The sequence below is a fragment of the Peromyscus eremicus genome, chromosome 15 (assembly GCF_949786415.1).
Source record: "Peromyscus eremicus chromosome 15, PerEre_H2_v1, whole genome shotgun sequence".
NCBI classification, from domain to species: domain Eukaryota; kingdom Metazoa; phylum Chordata; class Mammalia; order Rodentia; family Cricetidae; genus Peromyscus; species Peromyscus eremicus.
Genome location: NC_081431.1, coordinates 10140634 through 10167097, shown reverse-complemented (window position 1 = coordinate 10167097; position 26464 = coordinate 10140634). Strand labels below are relative to the sequence as shown.

General features: G+C 44.1%; 1 protein-coding gene across 2 annotated transcripts in view; it reads left to right on the top strand.

Annotated features, from left to right (window-relative positions):
• The window catches only part of Eprs1 (glutamyl-prolyl-tRNA synthetase 1), a 71437-nt gene extending 62193 nt beyond the window's left edge, over positions 1-9244 (top strand). For both annotated transcript variants that reach the window (XM_059280160.1, XM_059280162.1), the window contains exons 29-32: positions 252-412; positions 4790-4868; positions 8737-8801; positions 8888-9244. In XM_059280160.1, coding sequence (XP_059136143.1) covers positions 252-412; positions 4790-4868; positions 8737-8801; positions 8888-9038 — 456 coding nt within the window. In that variant the 3' untranslated portion in view covers positions 9039-9244. The remainder of the gene's footprint in view (positions 1-251; positions 413-4789; positions 4869-8736; positions 8802-8887) is intronic.
• Positions 9245-26464: the final 17220 nt, after the last annotated feature.

Genomic DNA, 26464 nt, shown 5'->3' with positions numbered 1-26464 from the left:
AATGGGAATGCCCGTATTCACATGGTCCTCTATCAAGAGATTGCTTAGTTCTGACAACAGAGGCAGTAGACACTTTCCTTCTGTACTGAAATAAGTTCTGTAGTGTGTCAGGAATGTCGCCTGCCCTTTTCTTATTTGGTTATGATTGCTTTTTGACTGTTAGATGATTTACAGTAGGTAAAGCCATGAAATAGTCTATATTCAACTTGAGAGACACACGCACAATTTTAACTGCCTGTTCTGTTTTATAGGGCGTTCCAATCAGACTTGAGGTGGGGCCACGTGATATGAAGAACTGTCAGTTTGTAGCTGTCAGACGAGATACTGGAGAGAAGTTGACAATCGCTGAAAAGGAAGCTGAGGCCAAGCTTCAGGAGATTTTGGAAGACATCCAGCTTAACCTTTTCACTAGGTAGCTCTGGTTTACCGGGGTCTCCTCACTTCAGTTTTCACCTGACCTTTGAGATAAGGACAAGGGATGGATTGGGGATTATTGCAGCTGGAAGTAGCCTTTCTCCCTGAGCTCCAGGGCCCCTCAGTTTCTTATTCCATTTGTAGTTTTGACTTGTGGCTTTTCCTACGTGTGTGTTCCCTATGAAACTGTGGTCTGTTGTTGAACTCATTGGGGGTAACTTGAGATTCAGGTTCTTGTATTAAGTCATTGGTTCTTAAGTGCTGGGCACAGATTGGTAGAATCCAGGAAGCTTTAATAAATATCAGCACCTTCCCTGAGAGACTAATTATAGTGGTCTACAGAGCAGCCAGCAACTATACTGTCAAAAGCTCCCCAGTGATGGCAGGAAGGACGACTCAGTGGGTACTGCTCCTACAGAGGACCTGAGTTTGGTTCCCAGCAGCCACAACAGGCAACTCACAACTAGCTGTAATTTCCAGTATTCGTGCTCTCTCTGTTTCTCTGTCTGTCTGTCTCTGTCTGTCTCTGTCTCTGTCTCTCTCTCTCTCTCTCTCTCTCTCTCACACACACACACACACACACACACACACACACACACACACACACACAAGTTAAAAGATAGAATAAACGGGATTGGAGAGATGCCTCAGCCGTTAAGAGCATTTACTTCAGACCTGGGTTCAGTTCCACAACTGGGTTCAGAGCCTCACAACTGCCTGTAACTCTAGTTCCAAGGAGTCAGGTTCCCCCTTAGAGCCTCTGTAGGAACTGGGCACAGAGAGAGTACACACACATACATTCAGGTATTCACAAATGCACATAAGGTAAAAATAAATAAATCTTAAGAAATGAAAAGCTCCCCAGAAGATTATGGGTAGCCAAGGCTGAGAGCCTCTCGATTGCTTTGGGAATATGAGACAGTCAAGGCGTTGGGGCTGGCGTAACCTGTAAGAGGATTTTTTCCCCTCTGCCTCTCTGAAGCAGTGAGGAAGGCGACTGTCCCTAGGGATAGAAACTTGGGGTCAGGGAAGGTGGCCCATGATATATTTATTTTTTGCCTTACAATACTCTATGCCTAATATACACTGGGTTTATTTAATTATTTTTTGAGACAGGGTCTCGTTATGTCGACCAGGCTAGCCTCAAACTCACAGAGATCCACCTGTCTCTGCCGCCTGAGTGCTGGGATTAAAGGCGTGCAACACCATGCCAGGCCACACTGGTTCTCAGTAAATCTGATTGGGCGAGAATAAACTAATTTCGGTCTCGCCTTTGTTGCTCGATCGGGTGTTTCTAGGCAGCTAGTTTGCAGCTCTCTCTGGACTTGTTTCATAAAAGTGTCATGAAGGGTTATTTTAGGATTTGCTCGATGTATAGATAATGTGATGTGTTTGAAGTCTGTCTGTACTGGGAACAGGGAATGTTTTGAGGTGAGGCATTGGAAAGCTCCTTACCCTTATTGTTCTCTCAGGTACCAAGGTCCTGTTCTTGCTGTTCTCAGTCTCCTGGAATTTGAGGAGCAGAGATTGCTGGACCTCATACCTAGAGATCCTGACTGCTTACTGTTAGATTTCTGGTTGACTGAGGTTTTTTTCCTGTGATTCATTAACATGTCTAAGGTTGGAAAACCAGCATCATTAGTGACAGAAAGCAGTTTTCTTTTTTTTTTTTCCTTCCTTTCCTCTAGTTATCTTGCAAAGATTGCTTAAACTAATAAGCTCGTTGAGAACAGTGTTTTCTTGTTTATTTTCTGTAGTAATAGACTCTTAGACCGTTATCGGCATGGAAGTATTTAGTAAATACTTGATAGAAAACTTTATTAGTAAAAGGTGACTTTGACCTGGTGTGTGTGTTCACATCAGGTCAGAGTCAACCTCTGGTGGTCTTTCTTCACGTACTATCCACCTTGTATTTTTTTTTGAGCCAAGGTTCACTGGATCGGAACTTACCACATAGGCTAGACTGGATGCCCATCAGGTCCCAGGAATCCTGGGATATAGCATGTACCACATATGCAGCTGATTTTGTTGTAGGTTCTGGGGCCTAAACCCAGGCCCTTGAACTTAGAAAGGGGCTACCGTGCTGCCAAGCTATCGCCCCAGGCTCCAGATGGGCATTTTTATACAGCAAGTTGTCGTTTGTTTTTGGAAATAGGGTCTCCTGCAGCCTGGATTGGCTTCAGACTGGAGGCTGGCCTTGGATTCCGTTCCCCCTGCCTCAGCCTCCCTAATGCTACCACTCCTGGCTTAGCAGAGAGTCAACAGCTCTTCTTTCACTTGGACTCACATTCTGTGATTTTTCACATAGAAGGTCCATCAAAATAGTTTATGTGTAGGTCGTTCTTTGCAATATTTTTTTGTTTTGTTTCTATAATTTCTCACTGATGTGCGTGCTTATTATAAAAAAAGTTGTGACATACGAGAGCAAAACTTCTCATGGAAGCTACATTCAGGGAGAGTTAACTGGAGTATTCTGTGTGTTTATTTTTCTGTATGGATATGGGAATAGGGGTCATTCTGACTGTGTGCATTCAGGTTATAATTTCTCAGCATGCATTTACTTCACTAAGTTTTGGTTTCATCTTTTTTTAATCTTCTGCAATTTTCAATATGCATATCAATCTTGCTTATAAATATAGGTCCTTTGAATATATAGAATATTATTACTAAGGAAAAACTGAATTAAGATAACAACTCATTTTAAAAAGAAGATAGCAGTGCATACTTGTACCAAGTACAAAGAAAGTAATGTATTGATTAATTTTCCTGAATTGAGGACATAGCAGTGTAGCTCTATCACAAACGTGAATTCCTGAAGTTTCCCTCCTTCCACAGGACAGGCTCCTTCTGTGGAGCCTAGACTGTCTGGGAGTGAGTCCTCCTGGTCAGGTTACTGGATTTAATATTAGGGTGGCTGGTTTTTTTTTGTTTGTTTGTTTTGTTTTTTTCTTTTTCTTTCAGTGCTGAGGGAGGTGTCTGTGTCCTCATTCATACTAGGCAGGCTCTTTTCCTTGCACTGAGCTACATCCCAGCCTCCTTAATGTCAGCTTAGGTTAAAGAGGTCCTGTGTGAAGTAGACTAAACTGTTATAAACAAGAGAAGACCAGAGTTATACAGAGCTATAGAACAGCTTCCCTTTCTTATGTGAAGCAGTGTGAAGTTGCTCTGCAGGTCCAGTGGGTGTACTTTTTTCGAACCTGGATCCACTCATTTTATTGGTTCTGCCATCACCCAGAACTTAGTGACTGGACAAACTAGATCACAGTCATGTCAAGGGAATGCTGATGGGTGAGGGTGCAAGAGCCATGCCTACTGCCTTCAAATGCAGGGTAGGAAATGTCCCCTGACTTTTCCTAGTTAGTCTATCCTATCTCACTACAAAAAGTGTGACAGAGGAGAAAAGAGGGAACGGATTTGACTGACAGCTAGCAATCGCTAAGAATTCACAAAGTCTTAGCCTGGAGATTCAGAGAAGAACAACTGTCTTTTTTTCCTTCATCACCACGTGTGTGATTTTGAATGTTGATGAGAATATTACTGTAGCATTATTAGAGCCTGAGGCCCTGACAGAGGAGACTGGGTGGGGCCAGGCATGGTGGTGCACACCTAGTCATAGTAGCTGAAGCTAGGGAATCATGATCCAGGCCAACCTGGGCAACGCAGTGAGACCCGCGGGGACAGAAGTGTTGGGTGGGAGGATTTGATGGTGTGAAAATATCTTTAAGTGTGTGTGTGTGTGTGTGTGTGTGTGTGTGTGTGTGTGTGTGTGCGCGCGCTTTGTTGGGATCTATTCATACCTTCATGTTTTATTATTGGGAAGTTCTACATATTTCCTGCTGCAGTATTATTCCAATTTTGTAGAAGGGAAAGTAGACCAGAAGGAATTGAAAAATAACAGACTTGCAGGGCGGTGGTGGTGCACACCTTTAATCCCAGCACTCAGGAGGCAGAGGCAGGCGGATCTCTGTGAGTTCAAGGCCAGCCTGCTCTACAAAGCGAGTTCCAGAAAAGGCACAAAGCTACACAGAGAAACCCTGTCTCGAAAAACCAAAAAAAAAAAAAAAGAAAGAAAAAGAAAAAGAAAAATAACAGACTCCCACAGGTGGTATAAGTGGGAGTCAGGACCAATCAGCAGCAATAACAGAAGTAGCAGCTTCCTCTTGTGTGCATGGCAAGTTTCTCACATGTAGGCTTGAGGCGATGCTGGAATAAGGTGGCTGGCTTATTCATGGCCACTGCTAGTCAGGGGATTAATACTCACATTGAGTTCTTCTGACTTTCATTTACTAGTTCATTAAGTCTTGTTTGTCTTGGGATTAAAAAAATCCTGTCATATTTGTAAGAAAATTATGTATTTTCTGATTTATTTTGGTAGGGCTTCTGAAGACCTTAAAGCTCATATGGTTGTATCTAATACATTGGAAGACTTTCAGAAGGTACTAGATTCTGGAAAGGTAAGAGACTTTCAAACAAATTGTCTTGGTTTTGTTTGTTTTCTGTGGGCTAGGCATTGGCCCAGGGCTTTGACTGTGCTCTACCCCTGAACTGCACCTCCACTACTGTTCAGTAAATCATAGTTTAAAACTCCCTCAACTTATACTCTGTATTAGTCTCTTTCTCAGCCAGTCAAATGAAAGGATTGTATATTATTCAGCTCAGTATTATTGGAGTGAATCACTTATGGACTTTAGTATTCTGATATACGTGTTAAATACGCAACCAGTCCTGTGTCTCCAGATTACAAATGAGAAAACTATGGGCCAGAGTCTAAACAAATTAGCCCATAGGATTAGACAGATGCCAGAAGTTAGATCTCTCTACCACAGTTTAATGTTCTTCCTCCTCAGATTTTTAAAACTCCTTCTTAAGAATAAAAGACCAAGGTTTTTTTTTTTGCAATGATAGCCTAATAATGCATGTCTTGTTACTGGTGCAGAGGAATACATCTCTCTGACTCTTTTACTGAGCTGTAAAATAGATGATCTCAGAATTCCTAGAGGATCCCTACTTCTTCAGCACTTGGCTTTGGTTTACTGTTATTCTGGCCTTTTACCTTTCTGTGTTCTGTGGTGTTCCCTTGACTCATGTTGCATGCTTTTAGTAGAAGAGTAGAGGTTATGTGGCCATCTTGTAGCGTGGGGTTTCCTTTTAGTAGAAGAGTAGAGGTTATGTGGCCATCTTCTAGCGTGGGGTTTCCTTTTAGTAGAAGAGTAGAGGTTATGTGGCCATCTTCGAGCATGGGATTTCCTTTTAGTAGAAGAGTAGAGGTTATGTGGCCATCTTCTAGCGTGGGGTTTCCTTTTAGTAGAAGAGTAGAGGTTATGTGGCCATCTTCGAGCATGGGGTTTCCTTTTAGTAGAAGAGTAGAGGTTATGTGGCCATCTTCGAGCATGGGATTTCCTTCCTGTGTGATTTATGCATGCATTGTTTTCTTTTTGCTTCAGTTGGCTTTTTCCTGAGGATTGAGGATTGGATTCAAGGCTTTGGCATGCTGATGCTGGGCGAGCCCTTTACCACTGAGCTGTAGCACCAGCCCACTTCTTTATATTTTGAGTAAAGGTCTCCTTAAATTGCCTAGGTTGACCCTTGAACTCTCTCTATAGCCCAGACAGTCCTTCAACTTATAATCTCCCTGCTCCAGTCTTCTGAGGAGCTAGGATGAGAGGCTTGTGCCACAATATTTACAAGGTGTTAGTGGGTCATATATATGATTCTAATATTAGATAAATTAAGGGTGTGAAATTTTAAAGTGGATCAAGGGTATTTTAGTTTCATGTCTAAAGAACACATAGGAAAATAGTAGATTGTGTCTATTATATATAGCAGTCAGTGCCCCTCCCTTCTTGCTTCATGTGGGTTATCTTCAGTGTGCTGACTGACCATCAGACGACCTTTGAGGCTATTGTAAGTAAAAGTGCATTTACTAGAAAAGGATCTTTGGAACTTAAATTTAGGTAAATCGTTACTTTTTCCCTCTCCACTTTTATTTATTGGTTTATCTATTTTATTTATCTATTAAAGAGTGAGGAGACTAATTTGTTGGCTGATTTTCAAGTCCACCCTTTCTCCTTTTCATTTTAGTTTATTTGCTGTATTTATTGATGGTGCTCGGTGTTGAGTCCCTCGGGCTTCAGGCATGCTAGGCAAGAGTCCTACCACTGGAGCTACTTGTTATTTCGCAGTAAAGAGACAGACTCTCACTAAGTCACCCAGACTAGGCTTGAACTCAGTGCTAAGCTAGTCTTTGAACTTTGGGTCCTCTTGCCTCATCCCCTAAGTAGCTAAAATTATCTCCCTGTGCCACCAGGCTTTGGCAGGATCACTTATGAGTCCAAATACAAATTTCTTCATGTGCTACAGCCATTGTTATTTTATATATTACACACTATGTTATAAATGTTCTTTTTTATGCATTTTGTTTGCAAATATTCAGGGTTTGCAGCTCTCATACAGGGAAGTAACTGTTACTTTGGCTTAATTCTTGGGTCTTTTGTCTCCATTTTTCTGGCACAAAGAGTTTCTGTATTAAGACTTCTCTGAATGTGTCCTGTCACTGGTCTCTTCCCCCTTTCTCTCCATTCACTCCCTGGCTTGCAGGACACACCTAGAAATGTATTACTTCTGTTTATCCGAATAGCAGTCGGTAAATTTCAGAAATCAGACTGGCACGTTCACCGAGTGAGCATAAGAGTGTTTGCCCTTCCTTGGAGTTAAGGTCCATCTGAAGAAGTTCCTGTTTCTGTAATTTCTTCCTCCCCATTTGCTTTTACTTCTTAGAGGGGAAGCCTTCTGAAACATGTTCACTAGATCCCAGGGGCACAGGAAGGCTGTGCAGAGGAGCTTTCTTGCTTGTTTCTGAGACACTGCTATGTAGATCAGGAGTTGAACTCATGATCCTTGCAGGTGAACTCTAAGAATGTAGAACACTGCTAATTCATGAGAAGGTGGCGAGCAGCATTGCCGCCCCTCTGCTCTCAGCCACCCCTCATCTTTCCCACATCTCCAGTGTGAGTGAGTGCATGCCGCAGCACACAGAGGTCAGAGAGCAGCCCGGCGGGCTTGCTTCCCTCCTTCCACCATGTTGTTCCCTGGGATTGGAGTTGCCTTGTCTGACTTCACCTGCCAGCCAGGTCGCCAGCCCTTGGTTGCTCTTGGGTTTCTGTTACCTAGATTCTAGATAGCCTTCAGCTGCTATTTCTGACATGGTACTGCTGCTCTTCCCAACATTAGCATTAGCACTGATCTCTAGGAATTATGTAGTTGCTATTGCAAACAGTTCCCATTTAGGTATGCTGACCTGTCAGACATTTCATTTTATTGAAAGAAAAGCCAGGCTAGAGGTTTTCTCCCTCCTTCCCTCCTTTCCTTCTCACCCCCCTTTTTGGGGCCCACTGTGGACTGAGCAGTGTCTGTGTGCATACTGGTTAAGCATTCTACCACTGAACTCATGTCCTGCCCTATTGTGTCTAACTTTTATTTGGAGATGGGCACATTTGGACTTGCTTTGTGCAGACCTTGTCAGGCCTTGAACCTGTGATCCTTCTGCCTCAGCCTTCCAAGTAGCTGGGATTACAGGCCAGCATCACTGGTTCCAGCCCAAGATTTTCAAATACGAGGTGAATTTCAAACTTCCAACAAAATATCAAGTCTTGACTTGGCCCATTATTCAAAGAAAAATTGAAAAGTTGATTATCTGTTTTTGTTTGTTTTGTTTTTTGTTTTTGTTTTTCTAGACAGGGTTTCTCTGTGTAGCCTTGACTGTCCTGAAACAGGCTGGCCTCGAATTCAGAGACCCATCTGCCTCTGCCCCCTGAGTGCTGGGATTAAAGGTGTGCACTACCACGCCTGGCAAAGGTTGACTTTCCTGGTAAAAAGTGATTTTTGTCTTTTACAAGCATTTGTTCTTTAAAGTTATTCACTTACCCCTCACATGTTAGACATGTGGGATTGAGTGAGGCCTGCCTGCCTGTCGGCTGTTACTGTTGGGTTACCTCGAAATCACTTTACTCTTAATCACCTCCCTCCCATCCTCCTGACAGCCAGGTCTGAAAAACAGGCAGCAGTCAGGACCTGCAGAGGATCTACAGCAGAGTTCATACAGGCACCCCGGGGTGCTGCCGAGATGACCTGTGTGGGTTTGGGGTGGTGTAAAAACCATTCTTTGTTCTCTTGTCTACTTCTGAGCAAAGTTCCAGTGTTTGCAAAGGTACCATGGCTCCACAAGAACCGGAACACCTACTCCTTTGGCTTGAAAGGTAAAAAGAGACCTGAAGTGCTCCTATGGGGAGTTTTAATGACAGATGCTTTTTCTCTTCTTATTAGATTGCACAGATTCCATTCTGTGGGGAAATTGACTGTGAGGATTGGATCAAAAAGACAACTGCCAGGTAAATATGACTCACCTCTAGACCTGCACTGAGGAGGCCGCAGTACACAGCAGCAGTGAACGGACGTCTTGTCTCTTTAATTCCAGGGATCAGGATGTGGAACCTGGGGCTCCGTCCATGGGAGCCAAAAGCCTCTGTATTCCTTTCAAGCCTCTGTGTGAGCTGCAGCCAGGAGCCATGTGTGTCTGTGGCAAGAACCCTGCCAAGTTCTACACGTTGTTTGGTCGGAGTTACTGATGGACGAAACAGCAGCCACTTGCTCATCCTCATTTTTTTAAAACCAGTGATACTAATATCTTCTCAGATGCAGTTTTTCTTTTTCATTTTTTAAAAGTTCTAAAAAGAAATCACATGAGATAAACAGCTATTCTTATGCCTAAATTAACAGTGGGAAATACTTTTCTGTAAACAGCCTGGGTAATAAACACCATGAACTAATTATATTTTGTGTATTCAGTTCATCCTGCAACAGCAGAATCATACACACAGGATGGTCATTGAAAGCCAGGTAGGCAGGGGTACACTCTCCCCGACTGTCTTAAGAAGCCAGCATCTTGGCAGTTTCCCGTCTTCCCCACCACGGTGGGTCTCACTGAGCTCACGAAGGGCAGGCCTGCAGGCCTGGTGTGCACGTCTGACTCTTGTCTCAGCACACACACTGGTGCTTCTGGCCGTGTTACCTGACTCCCGTTGCCTGCTGTGTGCCCACCCCACCAAACTTCTTAGTTATTGGCTTTTCTTCCTTCCTGGCCCCCCCTTAGGTATCTGTGTGCCAACTTTCCATACGTGGCCTCCTTACAGATGAGCAGCGTCACTCTTTTCACAGAGTCAGGCAGCATTAATGGACTAATAACTCATTTTTACCAGCAGCTCGGAGCTCTAACCCACATTGAGCTCTCCTGGGATGTGTGTTTCGTCCACATCTCAGGTCAGCATGTTCCCCAGTCTCATTCACCCTCCATCTCTGGCCCTTTCCTCCTGCTTGGAAGAGTGACCCTGACAAAATTCACTCTGTCACTAGGCCAGAAGCCAGTCGTCCAGGCGGTCTCCTGCTGTTGTATTGTTAGGCTGGCAAAGGTGGCTGTTGCTGCCTTGTCTTTAGGGCTTCGACCTTTGTACGTGTGAGACCACCACGCCAGTCTCCATGTTTCAAGAGTGTTTGTTTTTCCCAGTGTCGTTTATTAAGATAGTTTTTCTTCCCCCTGAATTCATTTTATAGTTCTCATCATTTATAGCCCAAAGTGTGAACACTTTAGCCTAATATGGTTCATTAACCTGTTCAGTGTCCTTCAGTTCAGCACAGCCCTCTACACGTCTCATGCAGGCTCTGTTTCCTATCTACCTGTTGGCCTTTTGTACCTCATTTGAAGCCTTCTTAGTACGTTCTTTACAAAAAAGAAACATTCGTGCATTTATTTGGTGGGGGAGTGTGTGCTTGCCAGGGCACATGTATGGAGCTCAGAGGACAGTTTGATGGAATCGGCTATCTCTGCCGTGTGGATAGTGTGGATTGAGCCCAGGTCACCAGGCTTTGTGGCATGTGCCTCTGCTGAGACTACCTCACCGGTAGCCCAGGCTAGCCTGAAGTTGTGACCCTCCTGTCCCATCCTCTTCTGACAACTGAGTAAATACCTTATTTCCGCACTTCATTTCCAGGTCGGTTTCCCAGGGTGAAAACCAAGAAAAGCCTTTAGAAGGTTAGAGTTGTGAGCCATGCTCTGAAGAGTGAGTAAGATTTCAGTATTAATAGACTAGGGAAGGGAATGAGATGCAAAGGCAGGTGTGCTACCTGTGAGCAACAGGAAATGCCCCAGGAAGCTGCAGGTTAAATACAGCCCACAGCCCGAGAAGGCTCCGTGAGTAACGTGCTTGTAGGACAAGCTTGTAGACCTGAGTTCTAGTCCCAGCTGGGAAGGCAGAGACAAGAGGATCCTGGAACTTACTGGCTCACCAGTCTAGCCAGTTAGTGAGCTCTAGTGTCCACAAGACCCTGTCTCAGAAAGTAAAACGGTGAGCACCTGATGCTGGACTCTGACCTCCACACACTGAAGTAAACAGAGCATGCCTGTCTGAGTCACATACTTGTGCTCTCAATCAACTTGCTGGCTGTGGCAGTTCTGAGTGTTTGTCCTGCTCTTCCATCCTCAGACCAATGTAAACTGCTTCTGGGGAAATGGAGAGAAGTCAGGTTCCTCTACCTTGTAGAAGAAGGGCATTAGAACAGCGCCTAGGACATCATCTACATTTGGTACAGATTTCATACCTCAGCTGGAAGTTGTTGCTAATATGTGGCTTTAGTCATAATAAAGTTTGTCATCTAAAAAGTGTATATGTTGCTTTGGAGAAAAACTAGTAGAAACTAAAAGGGTAAAGTTTTTTGTTTGTTTTTCTGATTCATGACAAAAACAAAATGTAGATCGCCCATTATATTGTATACTGTGACACAAGGTCATCTGGGCGGGGGAGAGATCTCTGGAGCTCTTTTTTCTTTCTTTTTTTTTTTAAGCTTCTGGTGTGTAAAACTAACACTGAACAGCCTGGGATTCCCCTGCCCCAAGTCATTATTTAAAGGAACTCTAGTTACATTAAGGTAGGAATTGTTCACTGAAATTATGTCTGATAAATTGGCTTGTTTCTAAAACTGTTTAGCTGGAGGTCAGCTAAAATATCAAAACCTTTTAAACTCCATGCTGATCTTCCAGGCTTGACACCCTCCACGATCCTAGCACTTGAGAGACTAAGGCAGGAAGGTCATGAGTTTGAGGTCAGCTTGAGCTATGTAGTGAGTGTGAAACTACCAAAATGAAAAGTGCTGGTGCTTTTTAGGAGGGTGTAGGAACCCCAAAAGCCAGACATAGTTATCCCTTGGAAGCTATGGAGGACTTGGTCCTGCAATGCCACCACTACCAAAGTGCACCAGTTCCCAGGTCCCACATATAGATGGCAAAGTATTTGCATGCAATCTGAACTCCTGGCATGCACTTTAAAATTATCTCCAGGTCGTCTATAGCATCCAGTGCTGCATTGTTTAAGTCTCCATGTTCAGTACAAATGAAGTTTTCAATTGTTTTTAACCTGAAGTTGGTTGAACCTTCAGGTGTGGAACCCATGAATTTAAGAGACAGACTATATAAATTAGAGTCACAGAAGTGGTTACTTGTCCAGTGCTCACAGCAGCAAAAGACATCAAAGCATACAGACTACTGGCTCTGCTCCAAGGGTCCACTAGGGCACCTGTGTTACACACCTTTGCAATTTCTAGTCATTCATGAAAGAACTTTAGTTTCATTGTGTCAGTGGATCACGTACATGAAGGCCTTATGGGAACTGGACAGCAGGAGCAGTTGATTGGACTGCTCGTGGCCCAGATCTGAGTCTTGAGTGCAGAAAAATATTTCATACAACTGAGAAGGCATTTTGACCAACTGTGGAAAGATCACCCCTATAATAGTTACTAGTCATCTGTCACATAACCATGGTACCCACTGTAGCATCAAGAACGACGTGGGAGACAGACATTGCTACTCGGTCATTTTCAGACAGTCTGCTCTTAGCTTGTCACTGTACTGTCTAGAAGACGATTACCAGAACCACATGATGACAAGAGAGAAAGGACTCCTACAAGTACTCCTGACACAGACATGCTAACCCCTGCCCAATAAACGTAATTAAAACAGTTTTTTAATTCAAAAAAGCTATATAGTTGGAGGCTATTCCAAACATTGTAGGCCTCTGTTAGTTTAGATACTTGACAACTAATAAGCTTTAAAAGCTGTAAGTGCCTAAGGGATGCAATTTTTTAAAGTGAAAATCCAAACTTGCATCAGTAAACTCATTATTTGGCTTTCTTCCTGAAACAGATTGTCACTGATTAGCTCTTCCAGATTGAGGGTCTGAACCTCTCCTGACCATTGGGAATGACTTTCTTGTCTTTCTTACAAAGACTGTTGGAAGGGGGTAGCTTACTTTGGTCAGTGGGCAAAGCAGTGGGGATCGCCTTTTACTTGGTATAGCTCTGGAATGACATCCCTCAAATGTTCCATTTCACACAGATCACATTCAAAAACTGCACACCTAAGAGACAAGATGGCCATTGATGCCAAGTGGCTTCCTTTATTAAAGCTATTACTGCATGCTGCCAGAAGCTGGAAAGGCTCTGGCTATGGGTAAGCTCTCACAGGAAGGAAAGCCATGAAGCCCTGTAATTAAACACATCCAAACAAACAATTCCCAAGTCTACACCTGAAGCCAGTGTCTTCCGTTTCCACAAACCTGGACTCACGTGACATCTCTTGCTTAATTGCCCTTTAAACTGCTTTATGGCTTTATAGCAGCCTATAAAAGGTGCTTTCCAAATATGACAGGCGCTGAAAGGCTGAAGGGGAGAGTTATCCAGGACTCCTAATCTCTAAGTCTGCTAGGAGCTCTTCTTGCCTTCCTGAGAAAGAGGAGCTGCGGCAGCCATGGGGCGATACTCAGGCCGGAGCTTCCGTCTGATCCTCATGTGCGTGGTCAGCATCCTTCTATTTGTGCTGGAGCTAGTGGTCTCGCACATAGGCAACTCCCTCTCCCTGGCCTCTGATGCCTTCGCGGTCCTCTCTCACTTGTTGTCCATGATCATCGGACTGTTTGGCGTGCGGGCCAGCAACATCAGGCAGCACAGGAAGAGCACGTTCGGCTTTCTCCGGGCAGATGTTGTAGGGGCGTTTGGCAATTCCATTTTTGCTGTGGCCCTGATGTTCAGCATCCTGGTAGAAGCCATCAAAAGGTACATCAGTCCCCAGAAGACGGAGGAGGCCCTGCTGGTTCTCAGTGCTGGAGTCATCGGGCTGTTCTTCAATGTTCTTAACTATGTCATCTTCTTAGATTGCTGTTACTGCTCAAGGACCAAGCCCCAGAGAAACACCGAAGCAGGTAAATCTCTCCCTCTAGACAGCAGAGGCAAATTGGTTGAGTCTGGCAGGTGCTTGTCCTGTTTGAGGGGCCTCTGAAGGTGCTATTAGCCTGTTTTTTTTTAATGTGGGTCTCTTGTTCTATGACTCTACAGTGGGATCGCTTTCAGTCTGAAGTTCCTTGTGAGCAGAAGCAGCAAGCACTTAGAAGCAGCATGCTTTAGGAGTCGTTCTTTACTTTTTATCCACAGAGAGTAAAAGTGTGTTCAGACAGGTGGAGTGGAACTACAGAGCAACTGAAAAGTCTCCCTATGTGTCTCACTTTGGTTTATCCAGCTGGGATGTGGCTGGGTTTGAATATAAAGTTAATATATTAATGTTTCCATAAAATGTTTAAAAAATGCTGGGTTAACAAACCGACTCAGAGAGACCAAGGTATCAGACAGCTCGCTAGAGTACATCAAGAAGGATGTTACAGAAAGTGAGGGGAGAAACAGTATGATGTAGGGAGTCTCATTTATGAATATTAACATGTGATTTTGAGCATTTGTTCTTGAGAAAATACTTACTTTTAAATCTTGAGAAACATCTTTAAGAGTGGGTACCCAGTTAACTGGGTTATCTGTCACAAGATCAAACTAAATTTTGGAAGAGAACAAGGAGTGCCCTTTATTAAGTGGAACCATGTTTCTTTATTCCCATGAAAGGGGTTTTTAAAGTATAGATGTGTGTGTGTGTGTGTGCTTACATGTGTGGGAGAGAGAGGTTTTTTGAGAAATTTCCAGTGTGTCTTTTAGGAGTTCTGTATTGTGAGAAGAACAGATCAGCAGGGTCCAGCCATGGCCGTAGCAATGGTAGGAGTCTTCACTGTATTGTGAAGATCCATCCCCCATCTCCCCCACCCCCAATCATATGACTAGGCAGAAACTTAATAAAGGCTAATTTTTTTTTAAAGACTCACAATATGGAATCTAGAGTCACTTAATTCTTGAAGGAACTTCTTTGATGCTGGCCATTTTCTCAGAGTCTGGGGCCTCTCCATGTAACTTCACAGCCTTCATCATAGTCCTACTGTTTCTGCTGGAGTCACTAAGTCCTTAGCCATCTCTGTTGGCAGATTCATGTTCTGAGAATGCTTGTGTTGTACGTCAGTTATAGAGGTGAACAGATAAATGTCTAGATCTGCATTCAGCTTAATGTTTAAAATTAGTCAGGGCCCATCCCCTTTAAAAGACAATCATCAGTTAACTGGAAACCTTATGTCTTGGCTGTATCAAACATGGCATAAAAACTGCTGCTTGGGGGTCTAGGTCAGAAATGCACAGTCTGGTATGTATATGTAATTGTCAGATAGAAAGGTAAGGCATTGCCGGGCGGTGGTGGTGCACGCCTTTAATCCCAGCACTCGGGAGGCAGAGCCAGGCGGATCTCTGTGAGTTCAAGGCCAGCCTGGGCTACCAAGTGAGTTCCAGGAAAGGCGCAAAGCTACACAGAGAAACCCTGTCTCAAAAAAAACAAACAAAAAAAAAAAAAAAAAAAAAAAGAAAGGTAAGGCATGAAGACCGTCAGATGGTTAGTGTTGGCCGGGGAGTGTCATGTCTTTTGCTGTTCCTAGCAATTCTAAATTTGCTTTTACTCTGGGATACAACACAGCAGAAAGCAGTTAGGAGACTTGGACGCACAGTGTCACTGGTGCACACAAATGCAGCTCTACTTTCCAAAGTGGATTGTTTGTAGTTAACTCTTAGCTCTCAGGTGGGAAATGGTCTTTTCCAGTGTTTGTGTCTGATCTAAGACACTCGTCAGGGGCTTAACACAGCACTTCACCCGTGGTGGGGTGTGTGTGTGTGTGGGGGGGGGTTATGGACTTAGCTCCACGCTGGCTTGTCTTCTTTTGACTATATTCTATGCTAAAGCTAAGCATGGTGCTGGGTATAAGGGCCACAGACACTGGGATCATTCTGGTTCTGTTACCTTTTGGTGTTACTTAATCTGTTAGAAATTTCAGGGTTTCTGCCTTCCTGTTTGCTTAAAGTAGCTACTGGGTTTATTACCATTGATATATCAAAATTTGCATTTATCAATGTTTTGAAGTCACATTTTAATGCCCATATTACCTAAATGAATTTAATGAGTAAGTATTTATGTAAGTTAAATTTTATAAATTGATATTAGCCCAGTATCAGTTGGCTCATATTTTAAGAAGAGCTATGATTAAATCATCCATACTAACATAACAAGGGTTATAAACTACAGGGGGAAAAAGTCTTTTATTTATGTGTTTTAGACAGAATCTTGCTATATAGCCCAGGTTGGCCTTGAACTTGTGATCCTCATGCTTCAGTTAGCCAAGTGCTGGTGTGTACTACCTTGTCAGGTAAGGGGAGAAAAACAATCTCTATGAGCATATAACCCCAGCTTCTGTGCTTTCAAGGTGCTTGTGAACAGAAGAATTCTGGCAGAATCCAGGAACCCATCTCCTTTGTGGATTCTGAAACCAGGGAGGGTTTTTACTTAGCAAGCCTTTTGATTCTGTGGCTGTTTTAGCCAGTTGAGTGTAGAAACTGATGCCAGCTATACCTGATGATTAAGATAATAGAAAAGAAAAAATAAGAGGACCACTGCCTTTAAGTCAAGTGAAGTGCTAACAGATAACCTGTTAACAGTCAGTTAAAACAACACATCCCTGGATTCCAGGAGCAAGGTGTGCTGGAGAATCAGCCATGCACAGGCAGCAAATTTTTTTACCCTCGGGGGAAAAAAATTAACAGTATCTTGGATGTTAGCTGGGCAGAAGTGGTGCATGCCTTTAATCCCAGCACTCGGGAGGCAGAGGTAGGCAGATATCTGTGAGTTCGAGGACAGCCTGGTCTACAGAGTTCCAGGACAGCCAGGGCTACACAGAAACCCTGTCTCAAAAAACAAAACAAAATAAAACAAAACAAAACAAAAAGAGAGAGAGAGAGAGAGAGAAGGGGAGGGAGAAGGAGGGAGAGAAAAGACAGGAAAGGAGGAAGCTGGGGAGACAACTAGCCAGTCTCCTCCGAGTTTAGATCTACATACATTTTTCCCTTTACCCCTTTCCCTGCTCAGTTCCCCTAACCACGATCATGCATAAAACCACCAGCATTTGGACTTTAAGCTTATTTTGTTTGTCTTCCCCTTAAGTTTCTGTTTTCACTTGGTCTTTCATTTTAGCTAAAAATGCCAGCTCCACCATCTCCTAGCTTCTTCACACGCTGTTCTGTGTCTGTAGGTCCCACATCCTCCCTTCCTGATCTAAGGCTTCCCTGTGCCCCAACCTCCTTCCTCCTCCCTCTCCCCCTCCATTCTGTCCCTCCCTTTCACCTCCTCTTGCCTTTCTGAGGAGTCTTGCTCTGCAGTCCGAGCTGGCCTGCACCCTTTGTCTGTTCTGCCTGCACCTCAAGGGCTGGGATTACAGGGTTATACTTCACATTCTGCCTTATAAATTACCTGTGCATCAAATAATTTATGTATACATTATATATATAATGTATAATGTGTTTTTCACAAATACCTTTCCTTAATAGTTAATTGATTTTGTTTTGATTCCAAATTGTTCCTTCCCCTCCCTTCTCTCCCTCCCCTCCCTTTTCCTTCCCTCCCTACTCTTCCTTTTCCTTTCCCTGACTCTGTACCCTGTAACAGCACTTTCTTTGGTCCACATGCTGCGTAAGCAGTGGCTTCACAGGGCCTGTCAAGGGTGGTCTTGGCAGGTCCGATGATCTTCTGGTCTGTTGCTTGTACAGCTTCTAGATAAGCCCCACTGTCCCCCCGGCCAGTGCTGTGGATAGCGGAGGCAAACGGGATTCCTTTCTTGAGAGGGAAGCCAGGCTCTGGGTTAGGGGAGGCAAGGGAGAACTTGCTGCTTTTCCTTCGGTGGCAAATACTACGGAGTAAGTTAGGTGTAAGAACCTCCACAGGCTGCATGTAGTGGCTCTTCCTGTATGCCCAGCACTTTGGAATCTAAGGCAGGAGGATCATGAGTTCAAGGCCACCCTGAGCCACGTTGTAAGGACATTGTAAAAACAGAAACACAAAAGGAAAAGAAAAAAGTGCATACCAGTAGAACCTGATACTTCAAACTGGAAAGGCGGGAAGGGGGTGGTGGGACTCCTGGGCAGCGGTACTGGCTGTTCACCAGTCACTTTAAGGACCATGAAGCTTAAGTTCCTAGGAGTAGCCACTCTGTTTTGCCTATTTTTGTTCACAAGTTTGGAGCAGTCTGCTTTCATAGGAAGATTCAGTGGCAGGTGTGAGCACACGCCGTATCGCTCTCCTTGCCTCACACCAGATGCTGGGGAAATTCCCAGCATCTCTTTCTCTATGTTCCTGACTCTTGGCCAAGCCCACTTCCCTCCTTCTGCCCACTAAAGGGTTCTGGAGCGGTTCCGGGAAGTGAATAGGAAAGTCTTAAGGAAGGTTGGGGAATTGGTACCTTTTCAAATGTGAAATCAGGTTCAACAGAGGGGAAGGAAACAGGAGCTCAGCCCCACGTTCTTGGATATTTTATTATAGTGTGTGGGGTATTCCCTGACTGTTACCTGAATTAAATGGTAATGAAGAGTAAGTGTTTGACACTGTGAGAGTGTACTTACAGCTCAGTCATATGCAATTGGAGAAATGTGTGTTTTGCAAAAATAATTAGCTAGGGAGAACATTTTCTATCTCCATTTTTCATAATGAATTCCCCAAAAGAAAGACCCAAACAAGGGAAAAAAACTGCAGATGTGAAAAGCTATTTGGCATTGGTCACAGAGGAGCACCGGGAAAGGACAAATAAGTTTCTTAGACCTCAGTTACTTCATCTGTAAGGTGGGAATCTCCACCTCATGGATGGTGTGAAGACAAAATTGTATTACAAATGCAGTATTCAGCATAACACTTCTAGTGCACTCGGTAACTCAGTAAAGGGTAGTGATGGTGGTACCAGATTGCCATGCTTGCTAAAAAAAACAAAAAACAAAACAAAACAAAACAAAACAGGGCCAGGCAGTGGTGGCGCATGCCTTTAATCTCAGCACTCAGGAGGCAGAGCCAGGCAGATCTCTGTGAGTTCGAGGCCAGCCTGGTCTACAGAGCAAGATCCAGGACAGGCTCCAAAACTACACAGAGAAACCCTGTCTCGAAAAACCAAAAATACAAAACAAAACAAAAAACCACCACAACCACCACTACCACCACCACCAACAAAAACAGGCTATAAAGGAGATACTGGTAAGATCAGAGCCAAACACGATAGTGCACCCAAGAGGCAGAGGCAGGAGGATTGTGAGTTTGAGACTACCCTAGGCTAAAAGCAAATAGGGAGAACCATCAGGAAAGAGGGAGGAAAGAAAAGAAAAACAGTAAAAGCTCACTGTGTGCACAGAGTCCTTGCTCACACAGCTGTGGGATGGCAGCCGACCTCATCTTCGGCCAGTGTTCTTATAATTGTTTATTAGTTGCATTTTGATCAGTACAGACCCACCACCTCCCCTAGAAATCACATAGAATGTGTGTGTGAAGGCTGATGGGGTGAGGGGCAGTCCTACTAGGGTGAAGCCGAGGAGCACAGCCTCAGAGCTGGAAAACAAATCTCTGGACCTTCTGTGGTTGACAGATTTGGTGTTAAAGAGGATGCTTGACCACTGTGAACCAACTCTGTTCTGGGGATCTGGGTGTTTTTATTTTGAGAAACCATAATAAGTTTGTGGTACATTATTTTCCAAAGAAATCTTCTGGGTGTTGGGTTTCCTCTCAGGGTTATTTTTTTTTTTTACCACCATCATTATTATTAAATTATTTTGAAATGTGTCTTCCCGTGTTGCACTTGCTGGCCTTGGTCTGCTCAGTCTTCTAAGCCAATGGGACTACAGGCATGTTCAGGAGGAAGTGCTTTCCTCGTACGGTGGAGAACCAGGCATTGAACTCAGATCGCCTGGCTTGGCAGCTAGTACCTTACCCACTGAGCCATCCTACTGGACACACACACACACACACACACACACACACACACACACGCACGCACGCACGCACGCACGCACGCACACACACACGCACGCACGCACGCGCACACACTCTGGATGTATATGTATGTATGTATAATCTTTAACAGCTTGAAATACAAACAATTCCCTTTTGCAAAGTGTTCTCGTGTGCTTGGCACAGGAGCACACATGTCCATCCTCTCAGCTGTCCAGAAGGTTGACATCATTTCAGCCTGGAGTTTGAGAATAGCCCGGCCACACAGTGTGTCTGTTAAAAGCACTGATACAAATGTGACCCATGGGGATCTCCTGGCAGGTCTCCAGATGGATGTTTGTGTGTCTCCCTTTCTTCTTTTTGATGCCTATTAACTTGCCCATTAGCTTTAGATAGATATAACTTTAGGCTCATAGTTCCATATGTTGTGCATAAGGTCAGCATGAGTTGGACTCAGTAGTTTATTTATTTTTTTTAAGTGACATGAAGTTGGGAGGGAGATATGCTGTGAGGGCAGGAGAAGTTGTGTATGTGTATGAAAATTTCAAAGAATAAACAAAAACTGTTATTTTTGTCAAGATTAAAAAATTACAAAGACAATACCAAGAGGCTTCACAGACACTTCGTCTGGTTTGCCCCAGTGAAACCGAAACATTAACAAAATCAAAACCAAGAAACAGACATTTGGAGTTTGTGAACATATCACATGTAGACCTGTAACTACCACCCAAACCAAGATCTAGGACTGTTAAAGCCCAGACAGCCCTCCTGCTGCTGTTCACCAGCCACACCCACCACTCTTACCCTCACCTGTGCCCTGGAAACCATTAATCCGCCCTCCACCTTGGTAGTCTTTTTATTTCAAGAATGCTGTGTTGATATGCTGGGCATCCCATGCAACCTTTGAAAATGGCTTTTCTCTCTCAGGACAATGCTCTTAAGACCCATCAAAGCTGCTCAGACGTCAGCAGCTGGTGTCCTTTGTATGGACGTCCATTGAGTGCTTTTCAGCCTCTCAGCTCATTTTCATTGGCTATTAAGCCACTTATATTTAATGCCGTTGTTGGAAGGCAGGGTTCGTGTCTACTGTTTTCAATTTTCTGTTTGGTCTTTTAAATTTTTTTCTCTTTTTCCTTTTTTGTTTTCCTTGAATGTTTTCAGAGTTCTGTTCTTAAGTTTTGTGCTGTATTTCTGAGGACATCTTGGCATGCGGCCCTGCTAGTTGTTCTTTGGGTGTTATTATACACCTTTCTAAATTGCTGTGGACTTCCAGTGTGAGTGAACCAAGGACATCCTTATTTTACTTTTTCTTCCCCATGCTGTTCTTTGCCCCCTCATCTCCTGCCTTCCTCCCCTCCCTTCCTGTTTCCTCCCTTCTCCCTCCCTCCCCCTTTCCTATTTCTATTTTCTAGTGCTAAGATAAGGTATTTTTGGCCTGGCATGCTGGCACACGCCTTTAATCCCAGCACTTGGGAGGCAAAGGTAGGCAGATCTCTGGAAGTTTGAGACCAGCCTGGTCTACAGAGTGAGTTCCAGGACAGCCAGGGCTAACCCAGACAAATCATGTCTCAAAATAGAAAGAAAAAAAAATAGGGTACATTCTATTATTTTATCTTCAAATTCAGTGATTCCTCACTCTGAATTCTCATCTCTGCTGCTGAGCCTATCCATTGAGTTCTTATTTGGGTCCTTATATTTTTACTGTTAAAGTTTCTGAATCATTTTTTTTAAAACTTTTGTTTATGTTGTGTGTGTACACACATGTTCAGGTGCCCATGTGTGTTGTGTGTAGAGGCCAGAGGTCAGCCTCCCAGTGTGGTTCTTCAGCTCTGTCAACCTTGTGTTTTTGAGGCTGGGTCTCTCACTGGCCTCGAGGTCTCTAAATAGTCTAGACTGACAGAGAGCCCAAGGATCTTCCTGTCTCTGCCTCCCCAGCACTGGGATTCTAAGTGTACCAGCACGTCTGACATCTTATGTGGGATCTGTGGATGAAACGCCAGTCCTCATGCTTGTTTGGAAAGCTGTTTCCTCAGCCCTCCACTTCTCTTTATACCTTGTATTTTTTGCTGAGAATTTTTTAATTCCTTTCAAGTATGTTCATAACTAACTGCCAAAAAACAATTTTTAAAGTATGACTTTAAAAATCCTTATTTACCAGATAATTCTGACATGCCTGCCACCTCATATTTAGTGTCTTGTCCATGCAAGTTGCATTTTTCCTAGTTTTTAGTAGAAGGAGAGACTTTCTGTTGGGCCTGGACGTTTAGGTATTGTGAGATTCTGGCTCATCCTCCTGATAGGCTGGTGACCCAAAGCCGTGTTGTTTATTGCCAGTTGGTGGCAGAAGTCCAAGGTTTGACCCTGGGCTTCTGTGAGTTGGCAGGGGCAGGAGTCCTGCCCCCTCATTAGGACCTCAACACTCACACCTGCAGGGGAGGAGCTTTAATTTTAACTATTTATTCATCTTCATATTTTCCTGGGGTTTTTTGTTGTTGTTGTTGTTTTGTTTTGGGGATCAAAACCAGGGCTTCACAAGACTTTTCCTTTCCAATAAGCATATACATTTTACAGCTGGTTCACGTGGCGTCCGTACCTCTGTTGTTTACTGTGTTTGCTGTTTCTCTCTGGGTGTCTTGTTTTATGACTTTCTGTTTCTGAGGCTGGGTTTGCCTGTGTAACCCAGGCTGGCCTTGAACCTTCCACCTTCCTTTCTGTGCTTCCTAAGAATTAGAGCTCTAGGTGTGTGCCACCCCAGATGGTTTGTGTGCTTTGCAATTTTCCATCATGAACTAATGTTTAATGATTTTTTCCTGAGACTTTGTTTTGTTGAAATGTAGGATATAAGCATAGATTTTAAAGATTTTTGCATGTTTTTACTTGATTTTAAAAAATTGTATATAAGAATTTTGCCTGTGTGCGGATGTCTGTACCACCTGCATGGCTGGTGCCCACAGAGGCCAGGAGAGGGCATTGGATTCCCTGGGACTGGAATTACAGACAGTTGTGAGTAGCCACATGGTGCTGGGAATTGAACTAGGGTCTTGTGGAAGAGCAGTCTGTCCTCTTAACTGCTGAGCCATCTCTCCAGCCCTACACAGGTACATTTTCAAACACAGATCTGCTGGTATGGTGGCGTACACATTTAGTCCTAGCACTTGGGGGGCAGAGGCAGCCTGGTCTACATAGCCAGTTCCAGGATGCCTAGGGCTGCCTAGGGAGACCCTGCCTAAAAAAAAAAAAAAACAAACAAACAAACAAAAAAAAAAAAAAAAAAAAAAAAAAAAAAAAAAAAAAAACAAGGGCTGGAGAGATGGCTCAGCAGTTAAGAACACTGAATGCTCTTCCAGAGGACCCAGGTTCAATTCCCAGCACCCACATGGCAGCTCACGCCTGTCTGTAATTCCAGTTCCAGGGTACTCAACACCCTCACACAGACATACATACACTAATGCACAGAAAATAAAAATAAATAAATTCTAAACCAAACCAAACAAAACCCACAGGTGCTTTGATGCAGAAGGAGCTCGGGTACATTTAAACGATTGGCCTGACATTTCTTGTTGTTATCATTTTATGGACAGTCTGTATTTTGTCCACACTCCCATGTCACCTTCAGCTTCCATGCAGACACTTTTCTCTCTGCCCACCACTGAGGTTAAAATATTCCCCTCTACTTGCTGCGCTCCTCAGAGCAGTGGGATTCTCTGTATTTAACTGTTGGGTTTGAATTGGAATTTTCCGCTGAGGGATCTAGCTTCATAAGAGGATCTTTGGTGCACCTCTCCACTTTGCATCCCTCAACCTGTAATCTTTCAAGCTGCATACAGTCATGTCTGTTAAAACCAAGAGATGAGTTGTTTTTCTTGTTGGACTGATACAGCTTTCTCCAAGTCAGACTCCAGCCTCAGCTTACCATTCTAGATTTTACTTTTACTTAGGTTGTGGCTTTTAAACATTTATTTACTTTTATTTATGTGTGGGGGTGTTTTGCCTGCATGTGTGTCTGCATTGTGTGACTGCCTGGTGCCCTCAGAGGCAGGGACCTTCCAGGCTCGGGTTCCATTTGTGTTCTGTGCTTCTCCAGGCACTGCACATCAGCTCTGAGGCTGGAGACGGGCCTCCTGTGCTCTGCTCTGTGCTCTCCCGAAGGCTCGGCTGCGTGCTAGTGGCCTGACCATTTAATTAAGCTCTACACTTGGCCTCCTTCCTGCGCCTGCCATATGGAAGGCTGGTGTCCTTATTGGACCGCCTTCCTCGTCTTTGTTCTTTTCTGGGTCAGACGTTTGTTTTTCAAACATAGGTTTTCTTGTTGTTGTTTTCTAATCACAAGGAGAGGAATGAAGTCAATGTCTTATGGGTCGGCCAAAAGCAACTGCTGTCCAAACAAATCCTGTCAGCTCTCACCCTGAGCTGGATATTCTCACTCAAAAGGCATTTTCTAGTTAAACCTAGCCTCTACCCTAGGTCCAATTCAAAGGATCACTGCCCTGTCTTGATCCCAATCAGTATTCCCTGTATGCGTCTCGATAGTCCCAATTCTTTCTTGTTTTGTTTGCTATACCATAAATATTTTATGTGAGTTTCTCTGGGCTTTGCTTAAATAGTTCCAAGTTCCACAGATGCTCCTGTGTAGTGGCCACATGGCTCTTCTGGTTAGTGTCTAATAAAACACCTCCAATTTATACCCAGATTTTCTGCAATTTCAGGCTTGGAAAGGACACAGTGTGAACAGCCTGCCTGTACACACAGTGTCTAAGGTCTCACCTGCGGAGACTCAGAAGCTGGGAGTGGCCTGGTAGACCAAGGACACTTTGTGGCTGGAGGATCCAGTCACTGGTCTGGCACATGGTCTGGTAGGTCTTGATGCTCAGGACCTCTGGCCAGACAGCCGACAGATGACCTGTCCATGTGGCTTCCTCATGCTGGATAGAGCAGCCTCAGGACATGGCTGGAGGTGGCACAGGATTCTCAGCCCAGCTTTCAGACAATCAAAGTTGAAGCATCCCTGTCTTTTCAAATCTGAGGCTGTGGTGATGAGAGGGAAGGAGTGTCAAGCCTGTAGCCCCCACATCTGGATGCAAGCATGGAAGTCACTGTGCAGAAGAAAAGATGGAGAGGAGGCATCTTCAAAAAACGTTCTACACAACAAATCCTTTCCATGGGCAAAAGGCGCTCACCTCTCCCACCGATTCCTGAAAGTCTAGGATCTTATCATCCTAAATGACTCTGGGATACAGATTCCACAGATTAAACTCCTCAAGGTTTCCCCCTGGCTGGAAGATCTTTGAACTAAAGGAGCAAACAGGCTGCTTTCTGTACACATAACTACCCAACACAGTGAGGGGACAGGCACAGGACCCTGGAGTCACGTCCCAGTTGTGTTTGTTTTAGACAGCATCCACACCTTTAGGGTGATGACTGTTAAATCACTTCCAGAGTCTGGTTCTCTCTTACAGGGTAGAGGATGGCTGCTGTCCAGATTGCTCTCCGAAGTCTTGCCTTTCTGTCTCTGAAAGATTGCTCTGGTTGCCAGTCCCCAGGCTGGCCTGATCTAATTCCCTTTGAAGAGTTTTCAGATATGGGCACACTTCTTTTTATTATTTGCATTTCTCTAGGCCCACAGAAGCTCCCTCTACCTCAATTTGTTGGATGTTTCTGGAGGAACAAATGACTTACTTTTTCATTTCTTTTGTACCTAAGACTGAAGCTAATAATCATAATAAAAACAGTCTTAAAGACAGAGAGAGAGAGAGACAGAGAGAGAGACAGAGGGAGAGAGAGACTATTAGCTGTTCTGTAAGCAATGAGCAGCCCCGCTTCTGTGTCTCCATCATCTCTATCCACTGTGTCTCCATCATCTCTATCCTTTGTGTTTCCATCATCTCTATTCCCTGTCTCCATCATCTCTATCCTCTGTCTCCATCATCTCTATCCTCTGTGTCTCTAACATCTCTATCCCCACAGGCTTCTTTGAACTCTAGACACTCCTCATTATCTGTCTTCATCAGAGTGTGTTGAAGAATTAGCCTCATCTGCCCATTCCCAGACCCCCCACCCCAACCCCCAGGGCACATCTTGCTTCAGCTATTTTTCCTCTCTAAGAGCTCAGTTCTTTGTGAGCAGGTGAGTCTGAAAAGGAAGTCCCAGAAGACTCACTATAAGTCCCTGATTCCATGTGAGGGATGGATTGGATGGATAGCAAGGAGGCTGTTTCTCAAGTCCTCCCTCTTCTTTTTCTGGGTACCACTATTCAGTCACTGAGTTCTTGGGACTAGCCTCACCGTGCCTCACAGTCTACCTCCTCACCCTTAAGCCCATGTATGCTATTCCTCAACCTCTTCTGTTTATTTATACTCATTACTAGCTTCCTCTGCCTTCATGGTACACTTTAGATTCCTTAGCATAATACACAAAGCCATCCATGACAAGCTCATGATCTGGTCATAACCATCACACACACACACACACACACACACACACACACACACACACACACACCAAGGAATTTAACCCCATTTTCATGTCTTAGCTGTTAAAATAACTATCAAACAGAACAGCATGCTGGGTATTATGCTCCATGCCAGTAATCCCAGCACTGCGGTGAGGGCGGGAAGGCTGATGTTTGAAGCCGGTCTAGGCTGCAAAGAGGAAACCCTGTCTCAAAAACAAATGAACCAATGGTATCAAAACGGCTCAGTGGTTAAGAGCACTGAGGACCTGTGTTCAATTCTCAGCACCAACATGGCAGCCCACAACCTTCTGTAACTCCAATTCCAGGGGATCCTA